Source organism: Pseudorca crassidens, chromosome 1, assembly GCF_039906515.1.
Source record: "Pseudorca crassidens isolate mPseCra1 chromosome 1, mPseCra1.hap1, whole genome shotgun sequence".
Lineage (NCBI taxonomy): Eukaryota > Metazoa > Chordata > Mammalia > Artiodactyla > Delphinidae > Pseudorca > Pseudorca crassidens.
In genome coordinates, this window is record NC_090296.1 from 87,908,351 (window position 1) to 87,932,236 (window position 23,886).

Genomic DNA, 23,886 nt, shown 5'->3' on the forward strand with positions numbered 1-23,886 from the left:
TAGGTTTAATTTTAATAACCTGTATTATTTTTCTCTTATAGTTTTACATGTGGCACCCATAAAAGATGAGGCTGAGAACACGGAAAGCTTCTCAGCAATCAAATCAAATCCAAACACAACGCACTGCCAGAGCAAAGAGGAAATATTCAGAGGTTGATGATAGCCTGCCTTCAGGAGGAGAAAAACCACCGAAGAATGAAACTGGCTTGTTGTCTTCAATTAAAAAATTCATTAAAGGAAGCACACCCAAAGTAATGGTTTTACCTTTTAATTATATCATTAAAAATGAAGTTTAGGTTGTTTTCTTTAAGCATGTAAAGATGAGAAATCTAATATTGCTAGAGCCCTATTTAAGGGAATGTGTCTACATTTTGGTGTTAAGAGTATTGACATGTAAAATATTTAATGGTCGGTCAAGAAAACATTATTTATTCTACTTAACTGATCCACTTAGCCTTCTGTTTTCTCAACTTAGAATTATGGGAAGTAAAATAAATTTTTTCTTATTTACTTGAATTATTTCTTTTACTTCCATTTTTTTTCATTTCAAAGATAAGTTAAAGTTTCTTGTTAATATTAATACATTGTCTAATTAGGGAGATGATTTATCTATCTGAATTCTAACATTTGTACAATGAAAATGTATTATTCATTGATGAGAAAACAAAAGTTATTAAAGAAAGAATGGGGAATTCCCTGGCGGTCCAGTGATTAGGACTTGGCACTTTCACTGCCATGGGCCCAGGTTCAATCCCTGGTCGGGGTACTAAGATCCCGCAAGCCATGTGGCACAGCCAAAAAAAAGGAAAGAAAGAAAGAATGGACACTGCCCAGGAGTCATATGCTCTAGATTCATACTTCATACTCTGGACCAACTTAAATGATCTGAGGAAAGGCATTTGCCCCTCTTAGCCTCAGGAAGACAGTAAAATGGGACTAATACTAACTGCTTTGTCTGCCTCAGAGTTGTTTTCAGATTGGATGGCAAACAGGTGGAAAAGCATTTTGAGAAATTTTAATGCATTAATGATAATGTTATTATCATTCATTGTATGTAGATTTTGTTATCACTGTTGCCTACTCATGTTCTTTCTTGGGATTATTATATATATGATAAATTTCTTATTATAATATAAGTTTGTCACTTTGATAAGTAGAAAAATAAATCAATGTGACGGTTTATTCATAGTGATAGATTTTTGTCATCATAGAACTAAAAAAGCCTAGTTACTGTGAACCATTGACCAAGATTTAGAAGTATTCTGTGTTAGAATTTTCTTTTTCGTTTTGGTGGTTTTATTTTGTTTTTCTAATAATATAAGTAAAATTTCTTTTGTTAATTTTAAATGTAATTTTTAAGTTTCTTTGAGTTAATTTACATGAGCCTAGAAGTATTCTAGTATTATTGTATAACAATGATAAAATTCCTTCCAGAAACATAAATTCCTGAATCTTTAAATTCCGTATGGGTTATCATTAGCCCCTGTTGATGAGAACATCACTGTATGTCAGTTCATTCTCTGAACACTTCTAAATGTTGTAAAGTTCTTCCTTATCTTGAAGAAAATATACCTACCCTTTACTTTTTTTTTTTTTTTTCTGGTATGCGGGCCTCTCACTGCTGTGGCCTCTCCCGTTGCCGAGCACAGGCTCCGGACGCGCAGGCTCAGCGGCCATGGCTCACGGGCCCAGCGGCTCCGCGGCACGTGGGATCTTCCCGGACCGGGGCATGAACCCGTGTCCCCTGCATCGGCAGGTGGACTCTCAACCACTGCGCCACCAGGGAAGCCCATACCCTTTACTTTTTCATAGGTTCTTTTTCTTCATGTGCAAGTACAAACCCTCAGTCACTGTCCTGGCTAAATATTTCTAGTTTTCATTATATGACATATATAATATAGATCACCACCTTGGTCACCCTTTTCTGTTGTTCATGAAAGGTAACAACCAGAAGCAAACATTGGTTTTTCCTATGTCTTTTGACTTCTGTTCATATTTATTTCCGTTGATTTGGACATACTTCTACTAATGTGGCATTATATTATATTATATCATATATCATGTCATGCTTTCTTTTTTCTCCTTTAGTAGTTTTAGATCTTCTTTGTTGGTCAGCAAATTTTTGCCCATGTCAATTAAAACACTCAGGGTTTTTCTATAGTAATTGTTGTCAATTATTTAACAATATGCACTACTGCCTTTCCAATAAGTGACAATGCTGGGATTTAACCCAGGTACAATTTGACTCTGATATCTGTGCTCTTTTTCCTATACCATTCTGTCTCAAAGCAGCTAGATAATATCTTTATAGCATCACCTGTCTTGTGTAAGGATTGAAAACTTTCTTGATGAAAGTAAATAAGAATTGAGTCTTTCTATGCTGCTGATTTTGTCATTTATTTATATTCTATCATCAGCTCAAAGATTGAGGCTTATTCTTCTTCTAGGAAATTTTTTTTTCCCTAGTACTTTTTGCATGTATCATCATCCTCTGTCTTCAGTCTTTCTGAGTGGATGATAGACTGCTTCTCTTATTTCTACAAGTGTCCTTTTAAAATCCAAGTTAGCTAGATAACTCCCTATGCAGCCACTGGTTTCTTTGGTACCTTTCCTTTCTCTTCTTTTGGACTTTTAAAGTTATGTGGTTAGAATTGAACTTTATAGACAAGTCTTCTTGCTTTCTCTTTGAGTTGTCTTTCTTCTAAGGTGTCTGACATTGCTCTCATGCCTGTCTTATGAGTCTGGCTTTTTGAAACTTGGTCTCTGCATATGGGCCAACTCTTTTGCTCTTCTTTACTGTATGATTTCCAGTTTGAATGGCTGCTGGTATTCTTGCCAGTTTACTCTCACTGACCTATTTTTATTTTCCTTATAAGTTTTAATCTGTATTCTAGTCCTAACTTGGCATAAATTAGCCATGAGAGTATTTAGATAATTTAAACATATGTTGTTCATCTAAGAGGTGTGTATTAGTTTACTAGGGTACGTAATAGTCTGCCATAACAAAATATCACAGATTGGGTAGCTTAAACAACAGAAATTTATTTTCTCACAGTTCTGGCAGTTTGAAATCTAAGATGAGGTGTTGCCAGGTTGGTTTTTTCTGAGGCTTCGCTCCTTGACTTCAGATGGTCACCTTCTTGCCGTGGCGTCATATGGTTGCCACTTGGTGTATGTGTTGTCTGTTTTGTAATCTCTTCTTGTAAGGACACTAGTCATATTTGGATTAGGGCCCATCCTAATGATCCCACTTTAATTACTTCTTTAAAGGCCCTGTCTCCAAGTATGACTACATTTTCAGGCTTTTGGGGTTAGAGCTCCAACATAGGAATTTAGGGGACACAACTCAGACTGTAATAGAATGAATGAAATCTCTCATGTCTTTCAGATCTAGATTTTATGATTCAAGGATCTACCACTTCTCTCATTTCAGAATTATGTAATTGTCAGTAAGAGTACTCAGGAAGTGTTCATACTCAGTCTTTCTGCTTTTAGCATGATGAGATTCCTAATATATATTTGAAGTGAAAGAAGACCTCACAACTAAAATGTATTTGCTTTGTACCAGTGATCTCTCTATTCCTTTCTAAATAGGTGGTTTCTAGAGTTTTCCCATAACAAAATGGTCTTTTTCTCTGTTACCTAAATACTGTTACACTGTCATAGTTAGGAGTCATCAGTTTCCTGTTACATAAATCAGTGTTTTTAGATCTTTTAACTATGATCCACAGAAAGAAATAACATCTTATATACTACATTCATACATATGAAACAAAACTCACCCTTAACATACTTGATGTGTTCTGATTTTTCTTTTCTATGCTGTTGTTTCTTATTCTCCTTTTAAAGGTGATTTTCATGTTTTAAGTTGATTTTATGATCCACTGATGGGTTGTGCTCCTTAGTGTGAAAAACATGATTAGATGAAAACTTTGTTCTCTTTAACCTTTGTATTACTAAGCTTCATAGTTATATTTGGGAATTTTCTTCCTTCCAGAGTTAAATCTCATTTGTTTGTGTAAAAGAACGTCTTTCTAGATGAGTTCTTTAACAACTAGATTAATTTACCGTTTATTTTTATTTTTAATTAACTTATTTATTTTTGGCCACATTGGGTCTTTGTTGCTGCACAAGGACTTTCTCTAGTTGCAGCGAGCAGAGGCTACTCTTCATTGTGGTGCGTGGGCTTCTCATCGTGGTGGCTTCTCTTGTTGCAGAGCACGGGCTCTAGGTGTGTGGGCTTCAGTGGTTGTGGCTCGTGGGCTCTAGAGCACAGGCTTAGTAGTTGTGGAGCACGGGCCTAGCTGCTCTGCTGCATGTGGGACCCTCCCAGACCAGGGCTCAAACCTGTGTCTCCTGCATTGGCAGGTGGATTCCCAACCACTGCACCACCAGGGAAGTCCCCTTGCATGTAAATTTTAGAATTAGCTTGTCTGTTTCTCCAGAAAAGCCTACTAGAATTATAATAGAGATTGTATCACATGTAGATCATTTAGTGAGACTGGACATCTTAACAATATTGAGTCTGCCACTTCATGATCGTGATATATCTCTATGTTAATATAGGTGTTCTTAATTTTTTCCTGCTAATATCAAGGTCTTACACACCTTTCATTAGTTTTATTCTTAGACATTTGATGTTTTACAATGCTGTTTTAAATGATGTAATACATTAAAGTTTTTACTTTCTGTTTGTTGCTAATATATATAAATATAATTTATTTTTCTATATTGACCAGGTACTATGTGAAATTGCTAGATTCACTTAATCATTCTGTTCTTTAAGATTTCATAGTGTTTTATACATACATAATCATATACCAGATAACCATAATTTTCTTGTTCTTTTCTGATTTTTAGGCCTTTTATTTCTTTTTCTTCATTTATTGCATTGGTTAGGACCTCTAGTACATTGTTTAGTAGAAGTGGTGAGAGCAAACACTTGTTACTGATCTTAGGGGAAGAGAGTTTGTTTACATTAGGTATGATGTTAGCTAAATCTTTTCCGTAGTTATCTTTTATCAGTTTGAGGAAGTTCCCTTCTGTTGCTAGTTTGCTATAAGATTTTATTATGTTGTTGAGTTTTATCAAAGACTTTTCTGTATCTATTGAGATATTCTTCAGATTTTCCTCTTTTAATGTGGAGTAGAACATAAATTTTTTTGAATGGAAAACCAAACTTGTATGGCTGGATTTGATTTGCTGCTGGGTTTGTTTTTAAGGATTTTTACATCTGTGTTCATGAGGGTTTTGGTCTGTAGTTTTGATTTGTAATGCTTTAAGATTTTGGGATCAGGATTATTCTGGTATCATAAAACAAGTCAAGAACTGTTCCTCTGCTGCTTTTTTTTTTCTAAAAGAACTTGTGTTGACTAAGTATTATCTCATCCTTAAATTATGAGTAGAATGCACTGATGAATTCTGGAGAGGGATTTCTGGAATGTGACTGGGATTTCTTTATGGAATAGCTTTTATTATAAATTTGATTTCTTTAATATATATGGGGTTGTTTAGCTTTTCTATTTCTTCTTCAGTTTTGGTCATGTGTTTTCCAAGGAATTTGTCTGTTCATCAAAGTTGTCAAATTTTTAGGTGTAAAGTCTTTGCAGTATTTCTGCATTAACCTAATAATGTCTGCAGGATCTGTAATGATATGTTCCTCTTTTCACTCCTGATGTGAATAATTTATGATTTATCTTTGTTTTGATCCGTTTTGCTCCTAGAGCTTTATCAGTTTCATTACTTTTTCAAAGAACCAACATCTGTCTTTGTTCATTTTCTCTTTTCTTTCCAGTGTCTGTTTAATTGATTTCTACTTTTTATTTTTACTATTTTCTACTTTATCTGATTTACTTCTACTTTTCTAACTCATAGAAGTGGGAGCTTAGAATAGGAATTAGTAAACTTCTCCTGTGAATATTTCAGATAAGTGATACTTAAGGCTTTGCAGACTATATTGTCTGTAATTGCAGTTACTACGCAACTCTTCCATTGTAGACAATACATAAATGAATGAGCATGACTTTGTATACTGATATTTGATTTTCGTCATAATTTTCGTGAGTCATAAAATATTATCGTTCTTTTCTTTCCCCCCCCAACCATTTAAAAATATAAGAACTACTCTTGGTTTGCTGGCCGTACAAAAACAATGTGCTGGACTTGGCGTTTGGACTGTAGCTTGCCAGCCCCTTGCTTAGGTCATTAATTACTACACCTTAATTTTTTTCTAAGTCAAGTATTTAAAGCTATGATTTTCAAAGTACTGCTTTCCCGCACATTCTGATTTTGTGTGTGTGTGTGTGTGTGTGTGTATTTTTGGGGGGGGGGCCGTGTCATGCGGTGCATCTTAGTTCCCCGACCAGGGTTCAAACCCGAGCACCCTGCATTGGGAACACGGAATCCTAACCACTGGACCGCCAGGGAAGTCCTCTGACTATATTTTTGTTACCTTATTTGTGATTTATTCTTTGACCCATAGATTATGTAGAAATGTGTTATTTAATTTCCAGATCAGATATTTGGGCATTTCTTAGATATCTTCTAATTGTTTATTTCTAATCTAATATTATTGTTATCCAAGAATATACTCTGTATGATTTCATTTCTTTGGTGTCTTGATATTTTGTAGCATATAGACTATTTTGGTGAATGTCTTATGTATTTGAAAAAATATGCATATTCTGGAATTGGTTAGTGCAGTTCTATAAATATCAGGTCAAGTTAGTTGATAATACTCCAGTTTTCTGTGTCTTATTTTAAATCTCCAACTCTTAGTTGTGAATTTGTCTACCTTGTCTTTCAGTTCTGTCAGTTTTGCTACATGTGTTTCAAAGCTCTGTTAGGTGCATACACATTTATGATTGTTGGTTGTAAATTGTTCTTGTTACCACTGTGAAATGTCCCTCATTATCTCTAGTAATATTATTTGCCTTGAGGTTTACTTGGCCTAATATTAATAAAGCCCTACAGTTTTCTTGCTTACCATTTGCATGATACACCTTTTTCCACCGTGTATTTATTTTAAATTGGCATGGTTAGTCTGTTTACATTTAATGTAGTTATTAATATGGTTGAGTTTAAAGTCTCCCATCTTGTTATTTATTCTGTGTTTATCCCATTTATTATTTGTTACTCTGTTCTTATCCTGCCTTCTTTTTGATGAACTAGTTATCTTTTAGAATTCCACTTTTTCTCCTATGTTGACTTTTTAAAAATTAACTTTATGGGGTATAATGAAACACAATAAGACACACTGATTTAAAGTATATGTTTTCATGAATTTTAACAGAATTGTACACCCATGACCAAAAAGTACCCTTGGAGTTTTTGCAGTCTCACAGCATCACCCTAAACACCATTGATTTGCTTTCTATCATTATAGATTGTATAAATCTTTTCTAGAGTGACCTATGAATATAACATGTCTTGCTTCCTTCACTCAACATAAAGTTTTTGGATTCATCTATGTTACTGCATGTATCCGTAATTTATCCCCTCCCTCTCCTGTACTCCAAGTAGTATTCTGTTGTATGAGTATACCACATGTCATAATTTGTTATCCACTTGGATTATTTCTGGTTTTTGGCTATCATGAATGAAGTTGCTATGACTATTTCGGTCTTGAATCCATGTGTGGGCATATATTTAGGTTAAACGTGGGTAAATAACTAAGATTGGCATCGCTGGATTATATGATATATGTGTGTTTTTTTATGGTAGCTTTATTGAGATACAATTCACATACCATAAAACTCACCCATTTAAGGTATAAATTCAGTTGCTTTTAGTATATGCACAAAGTTACGCAGACATTACCACAGTCAATTTTAGACCACTTTTATCATTCCCCAAAGAAACTCTGGACCCTTTGGCTCTCACTTGTCAGCTCCACCTTCCAGCTTAAATTTTTTTCTCATTTGTTGGGGGTGACTTTTAAAATCTTCTCTTGTGATTTCATTAGTAGTGCCTCTTGAGCAAGTGGTTCTTAAACCTTTTGAACTTCGGGTCCTTAACCTTCTTATAAATGATTGGAAACCCTAAAGAACATTTGTTTATGTGGGTTATATCTGTCAATATATCTCATTAGATATTAAAACTGAGGAATTTTGAAAATATCAAAATTATAATCTAAACCCTACATGTTGATACAAATAATATTTTAACTATTTTCTAAAGACAAAAAGGAAATTAGTGGGAAACATGACATTACAGTTTTATAAAGCTCTTTAATCGAAGCTTCATAGAAGGTAGTTTGTTGTCATTGAAGCATATAAAGAAAATTATACATGTATTTAGAAAAGGGAAGAGTATTTTAATATTCTTTGTAGATAATTGCAGATATTATACCAAAACTTGACAAATTGTGTAGTATCTTAAGTTCTTGTTCCAAGATTGAATTTGAGAGCACTACAATGATCTTTTCATTGGTCTGTCTTGCGCTTGGAATGAATCTTTTATCTATATATGATTTTGTAACATCATGCACTGATTATTTGGAAAATATTGGTTCACTGAATTATGTAGATCTTCCACATATGTGTCCACATTGACATAGTTCATTATTTAATACTTAAAAATCACATTTCTGAACAACCCCACTGATCTCAACAGAACAATCTTTAAGTATTGGGAAGCTGTCAGTCTCATGGTGCTTTGTCCAAGTTTTCAAACATCTCAGTTTTTGCTTGAATGCTCAAATTTTATTGTTGGCAGCAAGAAGTATCGGTTTTTCTTGAAGTGACAGGCTTGCTTTGTTCACTTTTCAGAAAATAATCTACTTCAAGTAAAGATAGTTTTCTATCAGAAAAAGTGGTCTAATTCAGCTTACAATTCAGTCACACAAATGCTTTTTCTCAAGACAGTTGTGGAAACACAGTTTGCAGCAGAAACGCTTTGTGTGTACTTCCCATCTTGTCATACAGAATTGAACACATATTTAAGGGTTGAGATTTAATTAATTTTACAGCTTCATCATGGACCTTCCTAAGTAGAGCTGGCTTTTTTTCCCCCATGCGGGTGCATGGCAGTGAAAAATAACTATTGGGTGTCAGTGCCTTGATTTGTGCTAAGGTGGCAGTAGTTATAAACCATTTTTTTTGCACAGTCATTGCAAATTTTGGCACAAGTTATTCTAGGATAAATTGAGATGTAAAAAAATAATTTACCACTTGTGTTTGTTATCATGCATTCACAGTAAAGACAATTTTTGATGATTAGTTGATACTAGTATCAGACAAGTACAGTCAAAACAGAAAGTCCAACCACATTAGTAAGGCTAAAGTACAATTCAACACACCAGATTTTAACTCATTTTCTGTATTTACAGTTAAGTGTTTAATTCAGTGATTTACTTTATCATGAGAAAGTGGAAGTGCCTGTTTCTTTTATTGACTTTTTTTTTTAAACATACACTCATCTGGAAGGTAAGACCTTCCAGATTCATAATTTATATATTTATTTATTTATGGCTGTGTTGGGTCTTTGTTGCTGCACGCGTGTTCTCTCTAGTTGTGGTGAGTGGGGACTACTCTTTGTTGCAGCACGGGGGCTTCTCATTGTGGTGGCTTCTCTTGTTATGGAGCACGGGCTCTACGCACGTGGGTTTCAGTAGTTGTGGCACGTGGGCTCAGTTGTGGCTTGCGGGCTCAGTAGTTGTGGCTTGTGGGCTCTAGAGCACAGGCTCAGTAGTTAATGGCGCACAGGCTTAGTTGTTCCACAGCATGTGGGATCTTCCCGGACCAGGTCTTGAACGTGTGTCCCCTGCATTGGCAGGTGGATTCTTATTCACTGCACCACCAGGGAAGTCCCTCTTTTATCGACTTTTATTGAGCAGGCTTCAGCACAAACTACTGTGCAAGAGTTTATAAGTCTCTCATAAGTTATGTACACTTCTTCGAACAATGCAATATGATAACTTTTTAAGATATCTCATTGGGTTTTGTAATTTAAGTTTGAAAAACTATAACTTTTTGGCTTTTAAAGATCTCATCATGTGTACATTTAAAATATTGAGTTTCTGTTTTTAAAACGGAATGATTGTTCTCAAATGCAACTGAATCGGCACCATAATTCTATTTGAATATGTTCTATTGCATAAGACAACTTAATTTTACAGCCAAAGGGACATTAGTTTTATCATATTTTCATTTGTGATTTACAGTTTCGTTCAGTTATTTCTTAGAGTATATTCCCCCCTTTCATGAGTTAGAGAATTCTATGTCGGTTTCTTTTTATCACTTGCAGTAATGGATTGAATTTACAAGTCGCCCAGCTCCAGTTTTCAATCCAACAATCCATTCTTAGTTATAAATTATAAATTTTCTTTTATTTAAAAAGAGTTACTAAATTCTAAAATAACTGTTTTAGGTGAAATTTTAAAAACCAAATTTAATAATATTGCAAAGCAAAACAAGAGTACTCTTACTATGTTTCCGTATATACATAGAGAGAGAGAAAAAAAATAAAACTTTGAGACTTCAGAATAATTTATTGGATCATAATGAGACTACAGAGATTATAGCAGGTATTAGTGTTGAAGACAGTAAAGGCACAGTAGAAATATTGAACACAAAGATCTTTTGTATTTACTCATAGATTTGCCTTAGTGGTATTCATTCCTTATTGCAAATTTAGGATCCCATCTGGTATTATTTATTTTATGCCTAAAGAACTTCATTTGTTATTTCTTGTGAAGATCAGCTGGAAATGAATTGTTAGCCTTTCTGTCTCAGAATGTTTTTAAAGTGAACAATTTAAAAAATTTATATATTTACTATCTCTTGCCAATTTTTCTTAACAGTTTATATATTCTGAGCCTGTAGCCATTACATACTATCTTTTTTTTTTAATTACAACACGTGGTCTGATAAAGTATATATGTATGTATGTATGTATGTATTTATTTTTGCTGTGTTGGGTATTCGTTTCTGTGCGAGGGCTTTCTCCAGTTGTGGTGAGCGGGGACCACTCTTCATCGCGGTGCGCGGGCCTCTTACTGTCGCGGCCTCTCCTGTTCTGGAGCACAGGCTCCAGACGCGCAGGCTCGGTAGTTGTGGCTCACAGGCTTAGTTGCTCCGCGGCACGTGGGATCCTCCCAGACCAGGGCTCGAACCCGTGTTCCCTGCATTGGCAGGCAGATTCCTAACCACTGCGCCACCAGGGAAGTCCTACATACTATCTTTTAATCTTCATTTATCTTACACAGGTTCTACATGTGTTCTGTATGTTTAATGCTTATCCTCAGTCCTCTAGTTATGATCTGTAGTCATTTTTGTTGTTGAAAGCTCAATTTCTGGTAGATGCCACACAAAGCACTCATGGGCACTATTATCTGAGTTCTGTGCTTAAAAATCAGTTTTACTGAATATGAAATCCTTGTTTCTCTTCTTGATTTTTTAAAATATTATTCCATTTTCTTCCAGCATAAAAAGCATTGCTTTCACAGTTTGATGGTACTCTAATTTTCCCTATGTAGATAAATGGATTTTGCCTTGTTCTCCAAAGGATTTGTTTCCTTTAAATTCTGTTAAGTTTAGGATCTTGGTAGTTGTTTTTTGGGGTTGATAGTTTTAGTTAAACAGTATAGTCTGGGAATTTCCTGGTGGTCCAGTGGTTAGGACTCCAGACTCACTGCCGAGGGCCCAGGTTCAGTTTCTTGTTGGGGAACTAAGATTGCACAAGCTGCGCAGTGGTTGCAGCCAAAAATAAATAAATAAATAAACTAGTGTATTCTTTCAGTATGTAATTTCAGATATTTTATTTGAGGAAAACTTTCTGATATGCTCTTGTTTTGGCTTCCGTCTCGGCCTACTGTTTTCTGTCTGTTGGATCTTCTTTGTCCATATTCAGTGCTTGACACATTTTGATGTCTTAAAATCCAGCCCCCCTCCCCCATTTTACCTTCTCTTTCTCTTAAAGGCATAATCTATTCTATTTACTCACTTCTATGTCTGTTCTAGTTTAGTCTTTATTTCCAAAATTTTTTTTTTCATTTCTAATTATTTTGTTCTGTTACTGAGTTTTTTCTAACTCTGATGTATATGTCATATCACTTTCTTAACTTTTTTTGTCTTTTTTGAAATAAAGGTATAATTTTTGTCTGTTCTCGTGTGCATTTTTTTTTCTTTTTTTTTTTTTTTTGGCCACGCTGCGCGGCACGTGGGATCTTAGTTCCCCGATCGAATCCACACCCTCTGCAGTGGAAGCGCAGAGTCTTAACCACTGGACCACCAGGAAAGTCCCTCTTATTTCATCTGCTGTCATTAAATTGGCCTGCCATGCTTTCAATTGAATATCTGCCTGTTAGCTATTTGGGGCTTCTCCTGTTCTCAGATGTGTCACATGCCATGTTGCATTCCTTTGCTTTCTTCTGCACTGGTACAGATGGTTACTCCAGTGTTATGACTGTTGGTTTGTTCTCATCTGCTTGGAGTTTGGGGGAGAAACCTTGTTTCCTGCTTTTGTTGTAAATTGGCTTTTGGGGTTTTGTTGCCTCTTTAGTTCTCTGTATTTTTCCTTTGAGATTCAGAGATTTAAGAATACGACCTTCCCAAGATTTTCCCTTTAAAAGCCTATCTTAAGAGGCAACTTTGAAAAATACAAATTCCAGACAAGACATTGTAGGGTTATTAAATTTTAAAAATGTACAGTAATGTAGAAATCTTGTTTTTCCTAGTTCCTCTTCTAAAAATCATACTATATCCAAAAATGTCCCCAAATTATATACTTGAATGTTTAAGGAAGAGTAGGATTTGGTGACACATTTCAGAATTGGAGCATCATCAGACATTTGAATGCATTATTCTGAAGGGTGGAATTTTATTGTCAATGACTGCAGACCTTGAATCCTGATCTTAACAGCTTCCTCTTTCTCTTTAGAGATATAAGCTCAAGTATTTGAATATATTCTCAATTGACCACAGTATAACCTTTTCTGTTATATGGAGCACCTGCATATTATCAGTTAGCTTATATACTATTGGTAAATAGGGAAGTAGTTTCAGTATAACATGGGTGGGTTTTGGTTTATACGTGATTTTTTTCTAAACTGGACAGGGGGATCCTGAATAATGGGGGTAGAATTTTATACTGCACAGAGTTTTTAATTAAAAGTGGTAAGCTGTGTATGGGGTTCCCTTTCAGAGAGGTACACCCTGGTCTAGCAGGGACTCTTCTTTTCATATGGCAGTTTGCATTTCCTTTTTTGTCCATTTTAGCAGTCTTCCTGGCTTAAAGCTCCACTTCTCAGCTCCCATAAACCCTCGTTTCTACTTCTTTTTTTTTTTTTCGGTACGCAGGCCTTCCAACGCTGCGGCCTCTCCCGCTGCGGAGCACAGGCCCCGGACGCACAGGCCCAGTGGCCATGGCTTACGGGCCCAGCCGCTCCACGGCATATGGGATCCTCCCAGACCGGGGCATGAACCCGTGTCCCCTGCATCGGCAGGTGGACTCCCAACCACTGCGCCGCCAGGGAAGCCCCTCTACTTCTTTGCTTCTAATACCTTTATATTAAGCTCTGAGGAAGCATTTCAGCTGCTCTTAGCTGCTTAACTGGGGTGTGCAAGTTATCTCTGGAGGTTCCAATCATTGGTTTTCTTAGTGCTGTGGTTACAGAGTTACAGGGGCATTGGCTGATCTGCCCCAATGTACCCCTCTCTACCCTTCTGGACCCATTTTTTTCCCCATAAGCCTTGTTATTTTTAGGGTTGCAGAGTGCAAAGTTTCCAGGAATGTATGTATGTATTTACATTATACCAGATGTACTAAGAAACTTCAAGAAAATGTTGGAGCTTAGTGTAGTGAGGCTTTACAGCATTGTTTCTGTTCTTGAAGGACTTTATAAAAAGAGCCCCTATAATTCTCCTGTAATAAAGATCCAGTGTTTGGGATTTGAGGCTTCCTATTCATCATTTTTAAATGCAGGGGAATAATAAACAGTAAAAATTTGAGGAATTATGTTGTGTATCACTGAGGCTTTATTTTGTGCTAATGAGATTGTTTTGATGAACCTACCTAAAATTAGAGAAACTGGTGAGTAAATGTAAAATTCTGTATTGGATGATACAGTATTATCTTTTTTCTATTTTGATCCTGGTAGGGAATTGTAATTTGGGCCATTTACAATATCAAGGTTTGTTTCAGAAATAATAATATTCAACTTACAGAAAATGCATAGTAGTATACTGTATTATTATTTGTTGTGGAAAAATCTAATCCTTATCAAAAGATTTTGGGTACTTTCCTTAAAACAGCAAGGAATTATAGGCCAGTATTACAGTAATGGAAGAAGATTGCTCATGTGATGGATGACTCTAGAAAAATTGTACAGATGAGGAAGATGGATGTATAAATGGAGAAAAATCAGGTTATTGCATGGAGTATAATATTTTAGTTAAGTCCTGATAAACCCATTGTAAGTTGAAAATGTTGTAAGCTGAAAATGCACTTAAGACACTTAACCTACTGGATGGACATCATAGCTTAGCCCAGCCTACCTTAAACATGCTCAGAACACTTACATTAGCTTACAGTTGGGCAAAATCACAAGTGTTGAATGTCTTATGTAATTGATTGAATACTGAAAGCGAAAAACAATAGTTGCATGGATACAGAATGGTTATAAGTGTGTCAGTTATTTACCCTCATGATCAAGTGGCTGACTTTGAGCTGTGGCTCACTGTGGCTCACTGCTGCCGCTGCCCAGCATCACAAGAGTATATAGTACCTGCAAATGGCTAGCCCGAGAAAAGACCAAAATTAAAAATTCTAAGTACAGTTTCTACTGAATACGTATTGCTTTCACATCACTGTAAAGTCAAAAAATCTTTAAGTCAAACTATGATAAGTCTATATTGCAAAAATAGTGTAAACTGGTCATGTGGATTTGCCCCATATAAGGAAATGAATAGAGAGCTTTGTTAAGGAGTAGACTCCTTAGTGTTAATTTGGACATTTTGAGAATTGACATTAGGTGTGTGGCAGTGGCAGGCCCTGTTAATTTTGTGTCATTTTTGGGACTATGTGATAATGCCAGCAAATTCCAGTGGGGTTCGCTCAAGGAAATGACCCCTGTTCTTTTGAGTAATTCTAAAAGTAAGGAAAATTGCTGGAAACTTAGACCACATTGTGAGATTCAGTATTTCAGTAGCATGAAAATTTAATGGACCCTGGGGAAAGAATCTGAATTGTGAGGATGCTGTAATTATATTTGTGTATTGTAATAACGTTAATAAATACTCTTATGACTGTCAGATTTTTTCTGTGTTTTCTTCTACTGTTAGGTATTAATTCTGTTTGTTTCTCCTGGAAATGAAAAAAGAGGAGAAAGCATATTACAACATATTTTATCTTTTTAAAAATCTGGGCTTCCCTGGTGGCGCAGTGGTTGAGAGTCCGCCTGCTGATGCAGGGGACACCGGTCCGGGAGGAACCCACGTGCCGCGGAGCGGCTGCGCCCGTGGGCCATGGCCGTTGGGCCTGCGCGTCCGGAGCCTGTGCTCCGCAGTGGGAGAGGCCACAGCAGTGAGATGCCCGCGTACCGCAAAAAAGAAAAAAAAAATCTGAGCATAGTTGACATACAACATTATATTAGTTTCAGATATATAGCATGATTCAATTTGGTTTTTGGTTGCGCCACACGGTATGTGGAATCTTAGCTCTCCAACCGGGGATTGAACCTGTGCCCCTGCAGTGGAAACGTGGAATCTTAACCACTGGACCGCCGGGGAAGTCTGATTCAGTATTTTTATATATTGCAAAATGATTACCACAATAAGTCTAGTTAAAATCTGTCAGCATACGTAGTTACAGAATTCTTTTCTCTGATAACTTTTAAGGTTTACTCTCACAGCAATTTTCATATATGCAATACAGTATTATTAACTGTAGTCACCGTGCTGTACGTTATATCACTGCAACTTATTTATTTTATAACCTTTTGTACCTTTTGACGCCTATTACCCATTTCACTCATCCCCACCTCCCTGCCTCTGGCAACCACCAGTCTGTTCTCTGTATCTGTGAACTTGCTGTTTTTGTTTTTTGTTTGTTTTTGTTTTTTAATTCCACATGTAAGTGAGATCGTATGGTATTTGTCTTTCTCTGTCTGACTTTTTTCACTTAGTGTAATGCCCTTTAGGTTCATCCATGTTGTTGCAAGTGGCAAGAGTTGATTCTTTTTTATGGCTGAATAATATTCCATTGTTTATGTATGTATGTATATGTGTGTGTCTGTGTGTGTTATATGCATATATATATATATAGTCACTGCATTATTTACAGTAGCCAAGATATGGAAACAACCATATCTAAGTGTCCATCAATTGATAATGGATAAAATTGGCTATTGTAAATAATGCAGTGAACATGGGGGTACGTGTCATATTTTATCATTTTAAAAGTGTAACCTGTAGGGAATTCCCTGGCGGTTCAGTGGTTAAGACTCGGTGCTTTCACTGCCATGGGTCCGGGTTCAGTCCCTGGTCAGGGAACTAAGATCTCACAAGCTGCGTGGTGTGGCAAAAAAAAAAAAAAGTAACCTGTAAAGCAGAATGACTCTGTTCAATGCATGTTTTTCCCTCTTATATCTTAAGGAAGAGAGAGAAAATCCTTCAAAACGGAGTAGAATTGAACGTGATATAGATAATAATTTGATCACATCAACACCAAGAGCAGGAGAAAAGCCTAACAAACAGATATCTCGAGTAAGACGGAAAAGTCAAGTAAATGGAGGTTTGTTAATGTTTACATATTGCTTTATTAGGTGTAAGCAGAGTTCTCACTTGACATGTTTGTGTTCTGTTTTTAAAAATCTACTTTGAGCAATTTCTGCCTTATTTTTGTAATCTCCTTTGTATTAAATATTAGTGGCATGAAGTAAATAAAAATTTACCTTCCTAATGTAAATCTACTTTGATGAATTAAAGTGACAGAGGCAGAGCAACTAGCTTTATAGTGTTTAGCATGAAAATGTATATGAAACTCATTTCTTAAAGCAGTAATAATTGTGACTTAATTTATTTGAAATATGTACAAAGAATTTGTTTCTGGATTATGGAATTTCAGAGCTATAGAGGGGGCTTGGAGCTCTCAGGTCCGCGGTTCTCAACTAGGGGTGTTTTTGTCCCCTAGCAGACGCTTTTCAGTGTATGAAGACCTTTTTGGTTTGTCACAACCTGTGGAGGGATTGCTACTTGCATCTAGCAGGTGAAGGTCAGGGGCACTGCTAAACATCCTACAATGCACAGGACATCCTCCCATAACAAAGAATTATCCAGCCCAAAAGCCAATAGTGTTGTTGCTATTTATAAATCCTGTTCTAGATCAGTACCTTATTGTATTGCTGACAAGCTCCTCAAAGTCAAAAAGGAGAAAAAAAAGATGGACAAGCAGAGAAACCTATACAGAATAGCACTTTAGAGCATGGAGTGCTACCTTTTAACCAATACTGTTTTAAACACAGCAGTGATAATAATTCCCTACCTCTTTCCTCTTAATGCAGTGATGTATCTCCATTGTTAGAATTGACCATAAGGGAGAAAAGGGATAAACAAGTTAAAAGAGCACTAACAAAGAAGGAAAGAAATGTGCTAAAGTTGTGGAGGGTCAAGGATGATTTATTAAGACATTTGTATTTTATATTTTCCCAAAACCCATTAAATTTTTTTTATTTATAAGAAACTTAAAAAAAAAAACTGGTTATTCTTCCTAACTACTCTGAAATGGTGCCTCACAATATCCATAAGTAGTTTTTGACACTGCTGTATATATAGTCTTCTGCTTCAGTAGAAATAGTTGCCTCTATTTATTTAGCTGTTACTCATTAGAAATAGATTGGGGGGTAAGTTTTGTGAAGTAGGCAGCATCCCAAAATGTAAATAAACAAAGACAAAATCTTGCATTTGTGTTTTTCATATTGTAACTTGCTTGCTTTACTTACAAAGAGTTTTATTTCATTTTCTGTTACACTGTGTTGATTTGAAGACTTTCAGTCTGTGTAATTCCAGATATAAATCTACTTTGTAAAAACTCAGTAAATTTTAGCATTTATAAACCATTATAAATAAATTTGTTATAAAGATCATTTGATTTACAAGTGATTTACCTCAGGATTTCTTGAAATAATAAGCTTTTTAACATTAATGTTCATCAGTTTTCCTTATGTATTTTGAGGGAAAAAGTTATTTTTATAATGAATCGTTTAGAACATATTTATGAAAGTCATGTTTTCTAGATTGCAACTATTTTTGTTGTTTCTTTCTTAGAAGCTGGTAGTTATGAAATGACAAATCAACATGTAAAACAAAATGGAAAATTAGAAGATAATCCTTCCTCTGGCAGTCCTCCAAGGACTACATTGTTGGGGACCATATTTTCTCCTGTCTTCAACTTTTTTTCACCAGCAAATAAAAATGGTAAATATAAGTCATTAACCATAATTTGGGTTTAAAAGATTAATCGTTTTCCTGGCTTTTTAAAAGATCTGTTTGATTTTTGGGGCATATTTTTGTTAGCATCTTATGTTTGTTTTCAGTCTCGTTAAAAATACACAGACTTTTTTTTTTTTAAAGAATATATTTTCTTTCTTTTATATTTATTTACTTTATTTATTTATGGCTGCATCGTGTCTTAGTTGCGGCACACGGGATCTTTTGTTGCGGTGTGTGGGCTCCTCATTGCGGCACGTGGGCTTCTCTCCAGTTGTGACATGTGGGCTCTGTAGTTGTAGTACACAGGCTTAGTTGCCTCGCAGCAGGTGGGATCTTATTAGTTCCCTGACCAGAGATTGAACCCAAGTCCCCTGCATTGGAAGGTGGATTCTTAACCACTGGACCACCAGGGAAGTCCTCAAAATACACAGCTTCTAAAAGGCTTTTTTTTTTTTTTTTTTTTTTTAGTGACTGAAATAAATGTAGGTTATGTTTAATTAACTATCTGAAAAGCTAGATGATAAACTTTGGGCTGGAGGGAAAGTATTATTTTTTCTGCGTTGGGATGACTTCTGCATCTTTAGAGAGAAGCATTTTCAATATTCTAGATTAGTAAAGTAGAATTTGTTGAATATTTTGAGTGAGTTGAAACCAGATTTTTTTTTGGTAATACAATTTATTTTTATTATCATTTGCTTGTTTTTTTTCCCCCTTAGGGAATCTTCAGTTTAGACAAATAGTAAAACTACCCTAATTCACATGAATTGAAGGTTCCCGTTGTATGCCTTTGCAAAAAAATTAAAAATGGCCTCTTTCTCAAAATATCTTTTTAAAATTATCTGGTGTCCTATTTTTTCTGATAATTAATGTCTAATTTCATACATGATAATTTAGTCTCTAGATTATTTGAGGGCAAGAGGTCATGTCTTTATTTTTACATCTACCATGTTGTTTGATACAGTATTGGGCACATGGGAAATAGGCATTAAATACCTGTTGCCTGATTTCTGGATGATAAAGCAATTTTTAAAAGGCAGAATGGTGCACTGTAAAATCAAGATGATGTAGGGGCAGAAATAATGTATATTAGCACATTAAAGGACTGTGAAGTCCTAGAATAGAAACAAAAAACTACCTTTAACTTTGTTTAACCCAGTATTCCCTAGACATATCTGACCAAGTACTCTTCTATGGAACATCTGTTAACATCTTAACATCTTTTAGAACTAGTGCCTCCTAAAACATCTTTGGAAATGCTGGGGTAGTGGGAAAAGAACAGGCTTTGGAGTTAGATAAACTTGTTTTAAATTTGTTCCCAGCTGCCACTGTTTACTTATGTTATGCTGGACCAGTTCTTTAAACTCTTGAGCCTCTTAATCCATGAGAAAAGGTAATTATACTTAAATGTGAGGAGTGAAGATTCCAGTTCACTCAACAAATATTGAGCATCTACTATGTTCCAGCCATTGTGATAAGTATAATAAATTTTTATAGGTGCCTTGAGAGAGGTATGGAACAGTATTCAAAGAATGGAATGGTCCTGTATTCTGGGTGGTGGCTCACAAAAGGCTTCATAGAAAAGCTGAATCTTGAAAGATGGTAAAGGGCATTCCATGTAGAAGGAGCAGTGTAAGCAAAGGTACAGTGTATTTCAGAAACAAATTAGTTTGTCACAGATGGAGCATCAGATTTGAGGAGTGCATGGGAAGGGATAAGATAGGACAATTATAAAGAAGTCAGATTATAGAGCCAATTTTGTAGGGTTTTTGAACTTTATCCTTAGTCATGGGGGGATGAATGAAAAGTTTTAAACTGTGAGTAATATGAACAGATTTATGTTGTTGTTTTTTAAGTTTACAGATTTTATTTTTTTTTTAATTTACTTTATTTTTGGCTGTGTTGGGTCTTCGTTGCTGTGTGTGGGCTTTCTCTAGTTGCGGCGAGTGGGGGCTACTCTTTGTTGCAGTGTGCGGGCTTCTCATTGCGGTGGCTTCTCTTGTTGCGGAGCCTGGGCTCTAGGCGTGCGGGCTTCAGTAGTTGTGGCTCGCAGGCTCAGTAGTTGTGGCTCACAGGCTCTAGAGTGCAGGCTCAGTATTTGTGGTGCACAGGCTTAGTTGCTCTGCGTCGTGTGGGAGCTTCCCGGACCAGGGCTCGAACCCGTATCTCCTGCATTGGCAGGTGGATTCTTAACCACTGCGCCACCAGGGAAGCCCTGATTTGTGTTTTCTAAAGATCTATTTGGCAGTAGCATGTAGGCTAAATTCTAAAGAGGCTGGATGCAGGGAGAACATTAGTAGACTTGTAGTCCATGTGAGACTTCATACAACCTTACTTGTAGTATTAGAGAAGAAGAGAAGGATCAAAGATACAAATGGACAAATTTTGGGAACAGATTGGAGGTGAAGGAAGAGAGAGAGTAAGATGTACACATTAGATTTTCAAGAGAGAAAAGTAAGTTCCTGGGAGATAGATAATTTAATTTGGGCCATGCTGAGCCTGAGAGGCCTTGAAACAACCAAATAAAAATGTCTACTAACAATTTGTCATTCAGGTATGGGGCTTAGAAATCTGAATAAGCAGTAGAGCATGGTATTATCAGCTTACAAATATTAATTGAAACCAGTGGACTAAATGGTCCATTTGGTTCATCAAACTAAGACCAGAATCTTGGGGAAAGACATTTAAGGACTGGACAAAGCTAAAGAAGCCAACAAAGGAGAAATGGAGGAAACCAGGAGAAACTGAGTCATAGAAGCCAAAAGAAGAGACTGTCAAACCCAGGGTCAAACAATTGTAAAGATAGAAGGAACGGAAATGAGCATTGAAAAGGTATCATTAAACCTGGTAATTAACTGGTCATTGGTTTCGTTTGCCAGAAGAGTTTCAGAGGAGTGATTGCAGTTGGCAGCCTAATCCATGGGTTAAAAGAGTGAAATGGAGAGTAAGAAAGGGATCAGCACATATAGATTACTGTTATGAGGAACCTGAATATGAGAAAAACTAGAGAGGTCATGAAGCCTCAAGGGATGTTTTGTATTTGTGAGAAGGAAGCATGTTGTTAAGCCTCAGGGAAGGGTCTAATAGGTTGAACATAAGGGAAAAAGGAAAACTAATGAAGAAAGTTTCTAGGATCTACTGATAGGGATGGGATCAAGAGAACAGGTAGAAGGATTAGAATTGAAACAAGGAGAATAGACATTTTTCTCTGATGCTGGAGGAAAGAACGTTTGGGCAGCAGTAGTTCGTGTTTGATAGAATTTTTTCTTTGAAGGAGGACATGGTATCATTTTGCTGAGATGGTCCTGGTGGCAGGGATTGAAGAGAATGAAGGTTTAGAATGTTTGCTATTTGGTATAAGTAAAAGAAGCTGAATGACTCACACACAGAAATACTGAGCAGCATGCTATAGGCGTAGCTAAGATTAGAGGATTTTACTTGGAGTACAATCAGTCTTTATAATTCTATTGTTTTCTTTATTACCTGGGTCTAGTGCCTGAGAAGCCTGTTAGATTGATTCAAGAGGGATTTCTATGATGAATGACAGTGGAAAGACAAGGAAGCGAGGACAGTGAGGCTGCTGGCTTGAGAGTGGTTTAAATAATACACCATGAAGTCTAACTAGATGAGGAAGGTGGAGAAGAAGCCATTGAGGGATGTGTTTGGATAAAAGAGATTGGCTTTTATCAAACGTGAAGATCACATGTAATAGAAATATTAGATAGATAGATAGATAATTAGAAGATTAGGAGGTCGTGGTAGGAGATTAATTATTTGAATTATAGGTTTCAGAGGTGAACAGTTTCTCTGTGATAGTGTCCAGGTTTTAGCCATGGTAATAACTACTAAAGAGCATTACGAATGTAGATGGGGCTAAATAGGGCAAGACCTTTGAGGGTTAGTTATTGGATGAGTCATTGACATCACCCGCAATAACTATATAGGCATTTAATAGAGCAGTAAACTGGTATCTAGGTGTTAAATTCCTCTGAGATTGAGAGAGGTTGCTGGCAATAGATGGTAGGTGACAGCAGAGGGCATAAGCGAAGAATTGTGTAGCCAGGTGACAGCAATCTCAAAGGAGCAAACATTTTTACACATTAGTGGAAAACCAATGATCTGGTGGCGGCAATGGAGGTAAATGAATTCTGATTGAGTAACAAGTATGGGAGAATAAACAGCTTTGAGGGAAGGGTATCAGGAAAAGATGTCTTTTGGAAAGAGGTTAAATGTAAGGCAATGAGGGAGAAAGAATATCCTGTGAGGAAGTTGAGAGTTATTGGCGGTTGATTTTGTTGTTGACAGTGACATTCGGAGGATTTCATAAAGAAATGGAGACTTGGGGTCAGTCCATAGTGGAAGAAAAATTGGGCAGTGGGTTCATCTAGGGGATGGTTGAATATAATGAGGAAACTAGCTTCTATCTTTGTTATTGAGATGGAATTTCATTGAGAAATTGTTCTTGTGTCTTTGAATAAAAAGGGTCTCATGGTTAGGGGAACAGTTAGCTCATTTTTAGAGAACTGTCTCTGGTTTAAAAATTACAACTGCACAAAATGGCTAGGATGCTTAGTACTAGAAAGATCAGGAGCTGTTTGAGGATAATGGAAAATTTTGTGTGTGTGTGTGTGTGTGTGTGTGTGTGTTGTGTGTATTGCCCAGCACATAGTAAGCACTTAATAAATGATATTTGCTTTAATGAAGAGAAGTTCTGTGGTCAAAAATACTATATGACAGTTGACCCAACAACAACATGGATTTGAACTGCACAGGTCAACTTAATACAAGGATTTTTTTCAATAAATACTATAGTATACAATCTGTGGTTGGTTGAATCTGAGGATGTGGAACTGTGGATATGGAGGGCTGACTGTAAAGTTATTCTCAGTTTTCTGACTGCATGGGGGTCAGTGCCCCTAACCCCTATGTTGTTCAAGGGTCAACTGTATATACTTCAGAGTTCCTAAGAGGAATTCTGGATCTCCTAAGGATCTTAAATGTTCTCACCACAAAAAAGAAATAATTATGTGGCAGGATAGAGGTGTTAGTTAACGCTCAGTTGGTAATCATATTGCAGTATATAAAGTATTAAATCAATACGTACACCTGTAACTTACACAATGTTATGTTAATTATATCTCATTTAAAATTTTTAAAGTTCTAAATTGACTTGTTTGACTATAAATGGGTGTTTCTAAGCTATTTGAACGCTCTTAAGAAAAACTTTGCTCACAAATATTACTCTAGCTTATAATAGTCTTATTCCTTATTTTTGAAATGTCTAGTAAAGAGTCACTAAATAATGGTATCCTCAGCTTTGTTTCTGTTCCATTTAGTTTTTCTAAATATTTATGAATTTTTATTGAATATATTTGACATATAACATTGTATAAATTTAAAGTGTACAACATGTTGATTTGATAATTTATATATTGTAATTTGATCATCATCGTAGTGATAA

The 23,886-nt window shown here is 36.0% G+C and overlaps 1 protein-coding gene across 2 annotated transcripts in view; it reads left to right on the top strand.

The window, feature by feature from the left end:
• The window catches only part of CTDSPL2 (CTD small phosphatase like 2), a 71,305-nt gene that overhangs the window by 18,405 nt on the left and 29,014 nt on the right, over nt 1-23,886 (top strand). Inside the window, exons 2-4 of one of the 2 annotated variants that reach the window (XM_067745547.1) lie at nt 42-251; nt 16,593-16,731; nt 18,267-18,413. In XM_067745547.1, coding sequence (XP_067601648.1) covers nt 66-251; nt 16,593-16,731; nt 18,267-18,413 — 472 coding nt within the window. In that variant the 5' untranslated portion in view covers nt 42-65. Of the gene's footprint in view, nt 1-41; nt 252-16,592; nt 16,732-18,263; nt 18,414-23,886 lie in introns of both variants that reach the window. The other variant, XM_067745543.1, reaches the window with a different exon arrangement.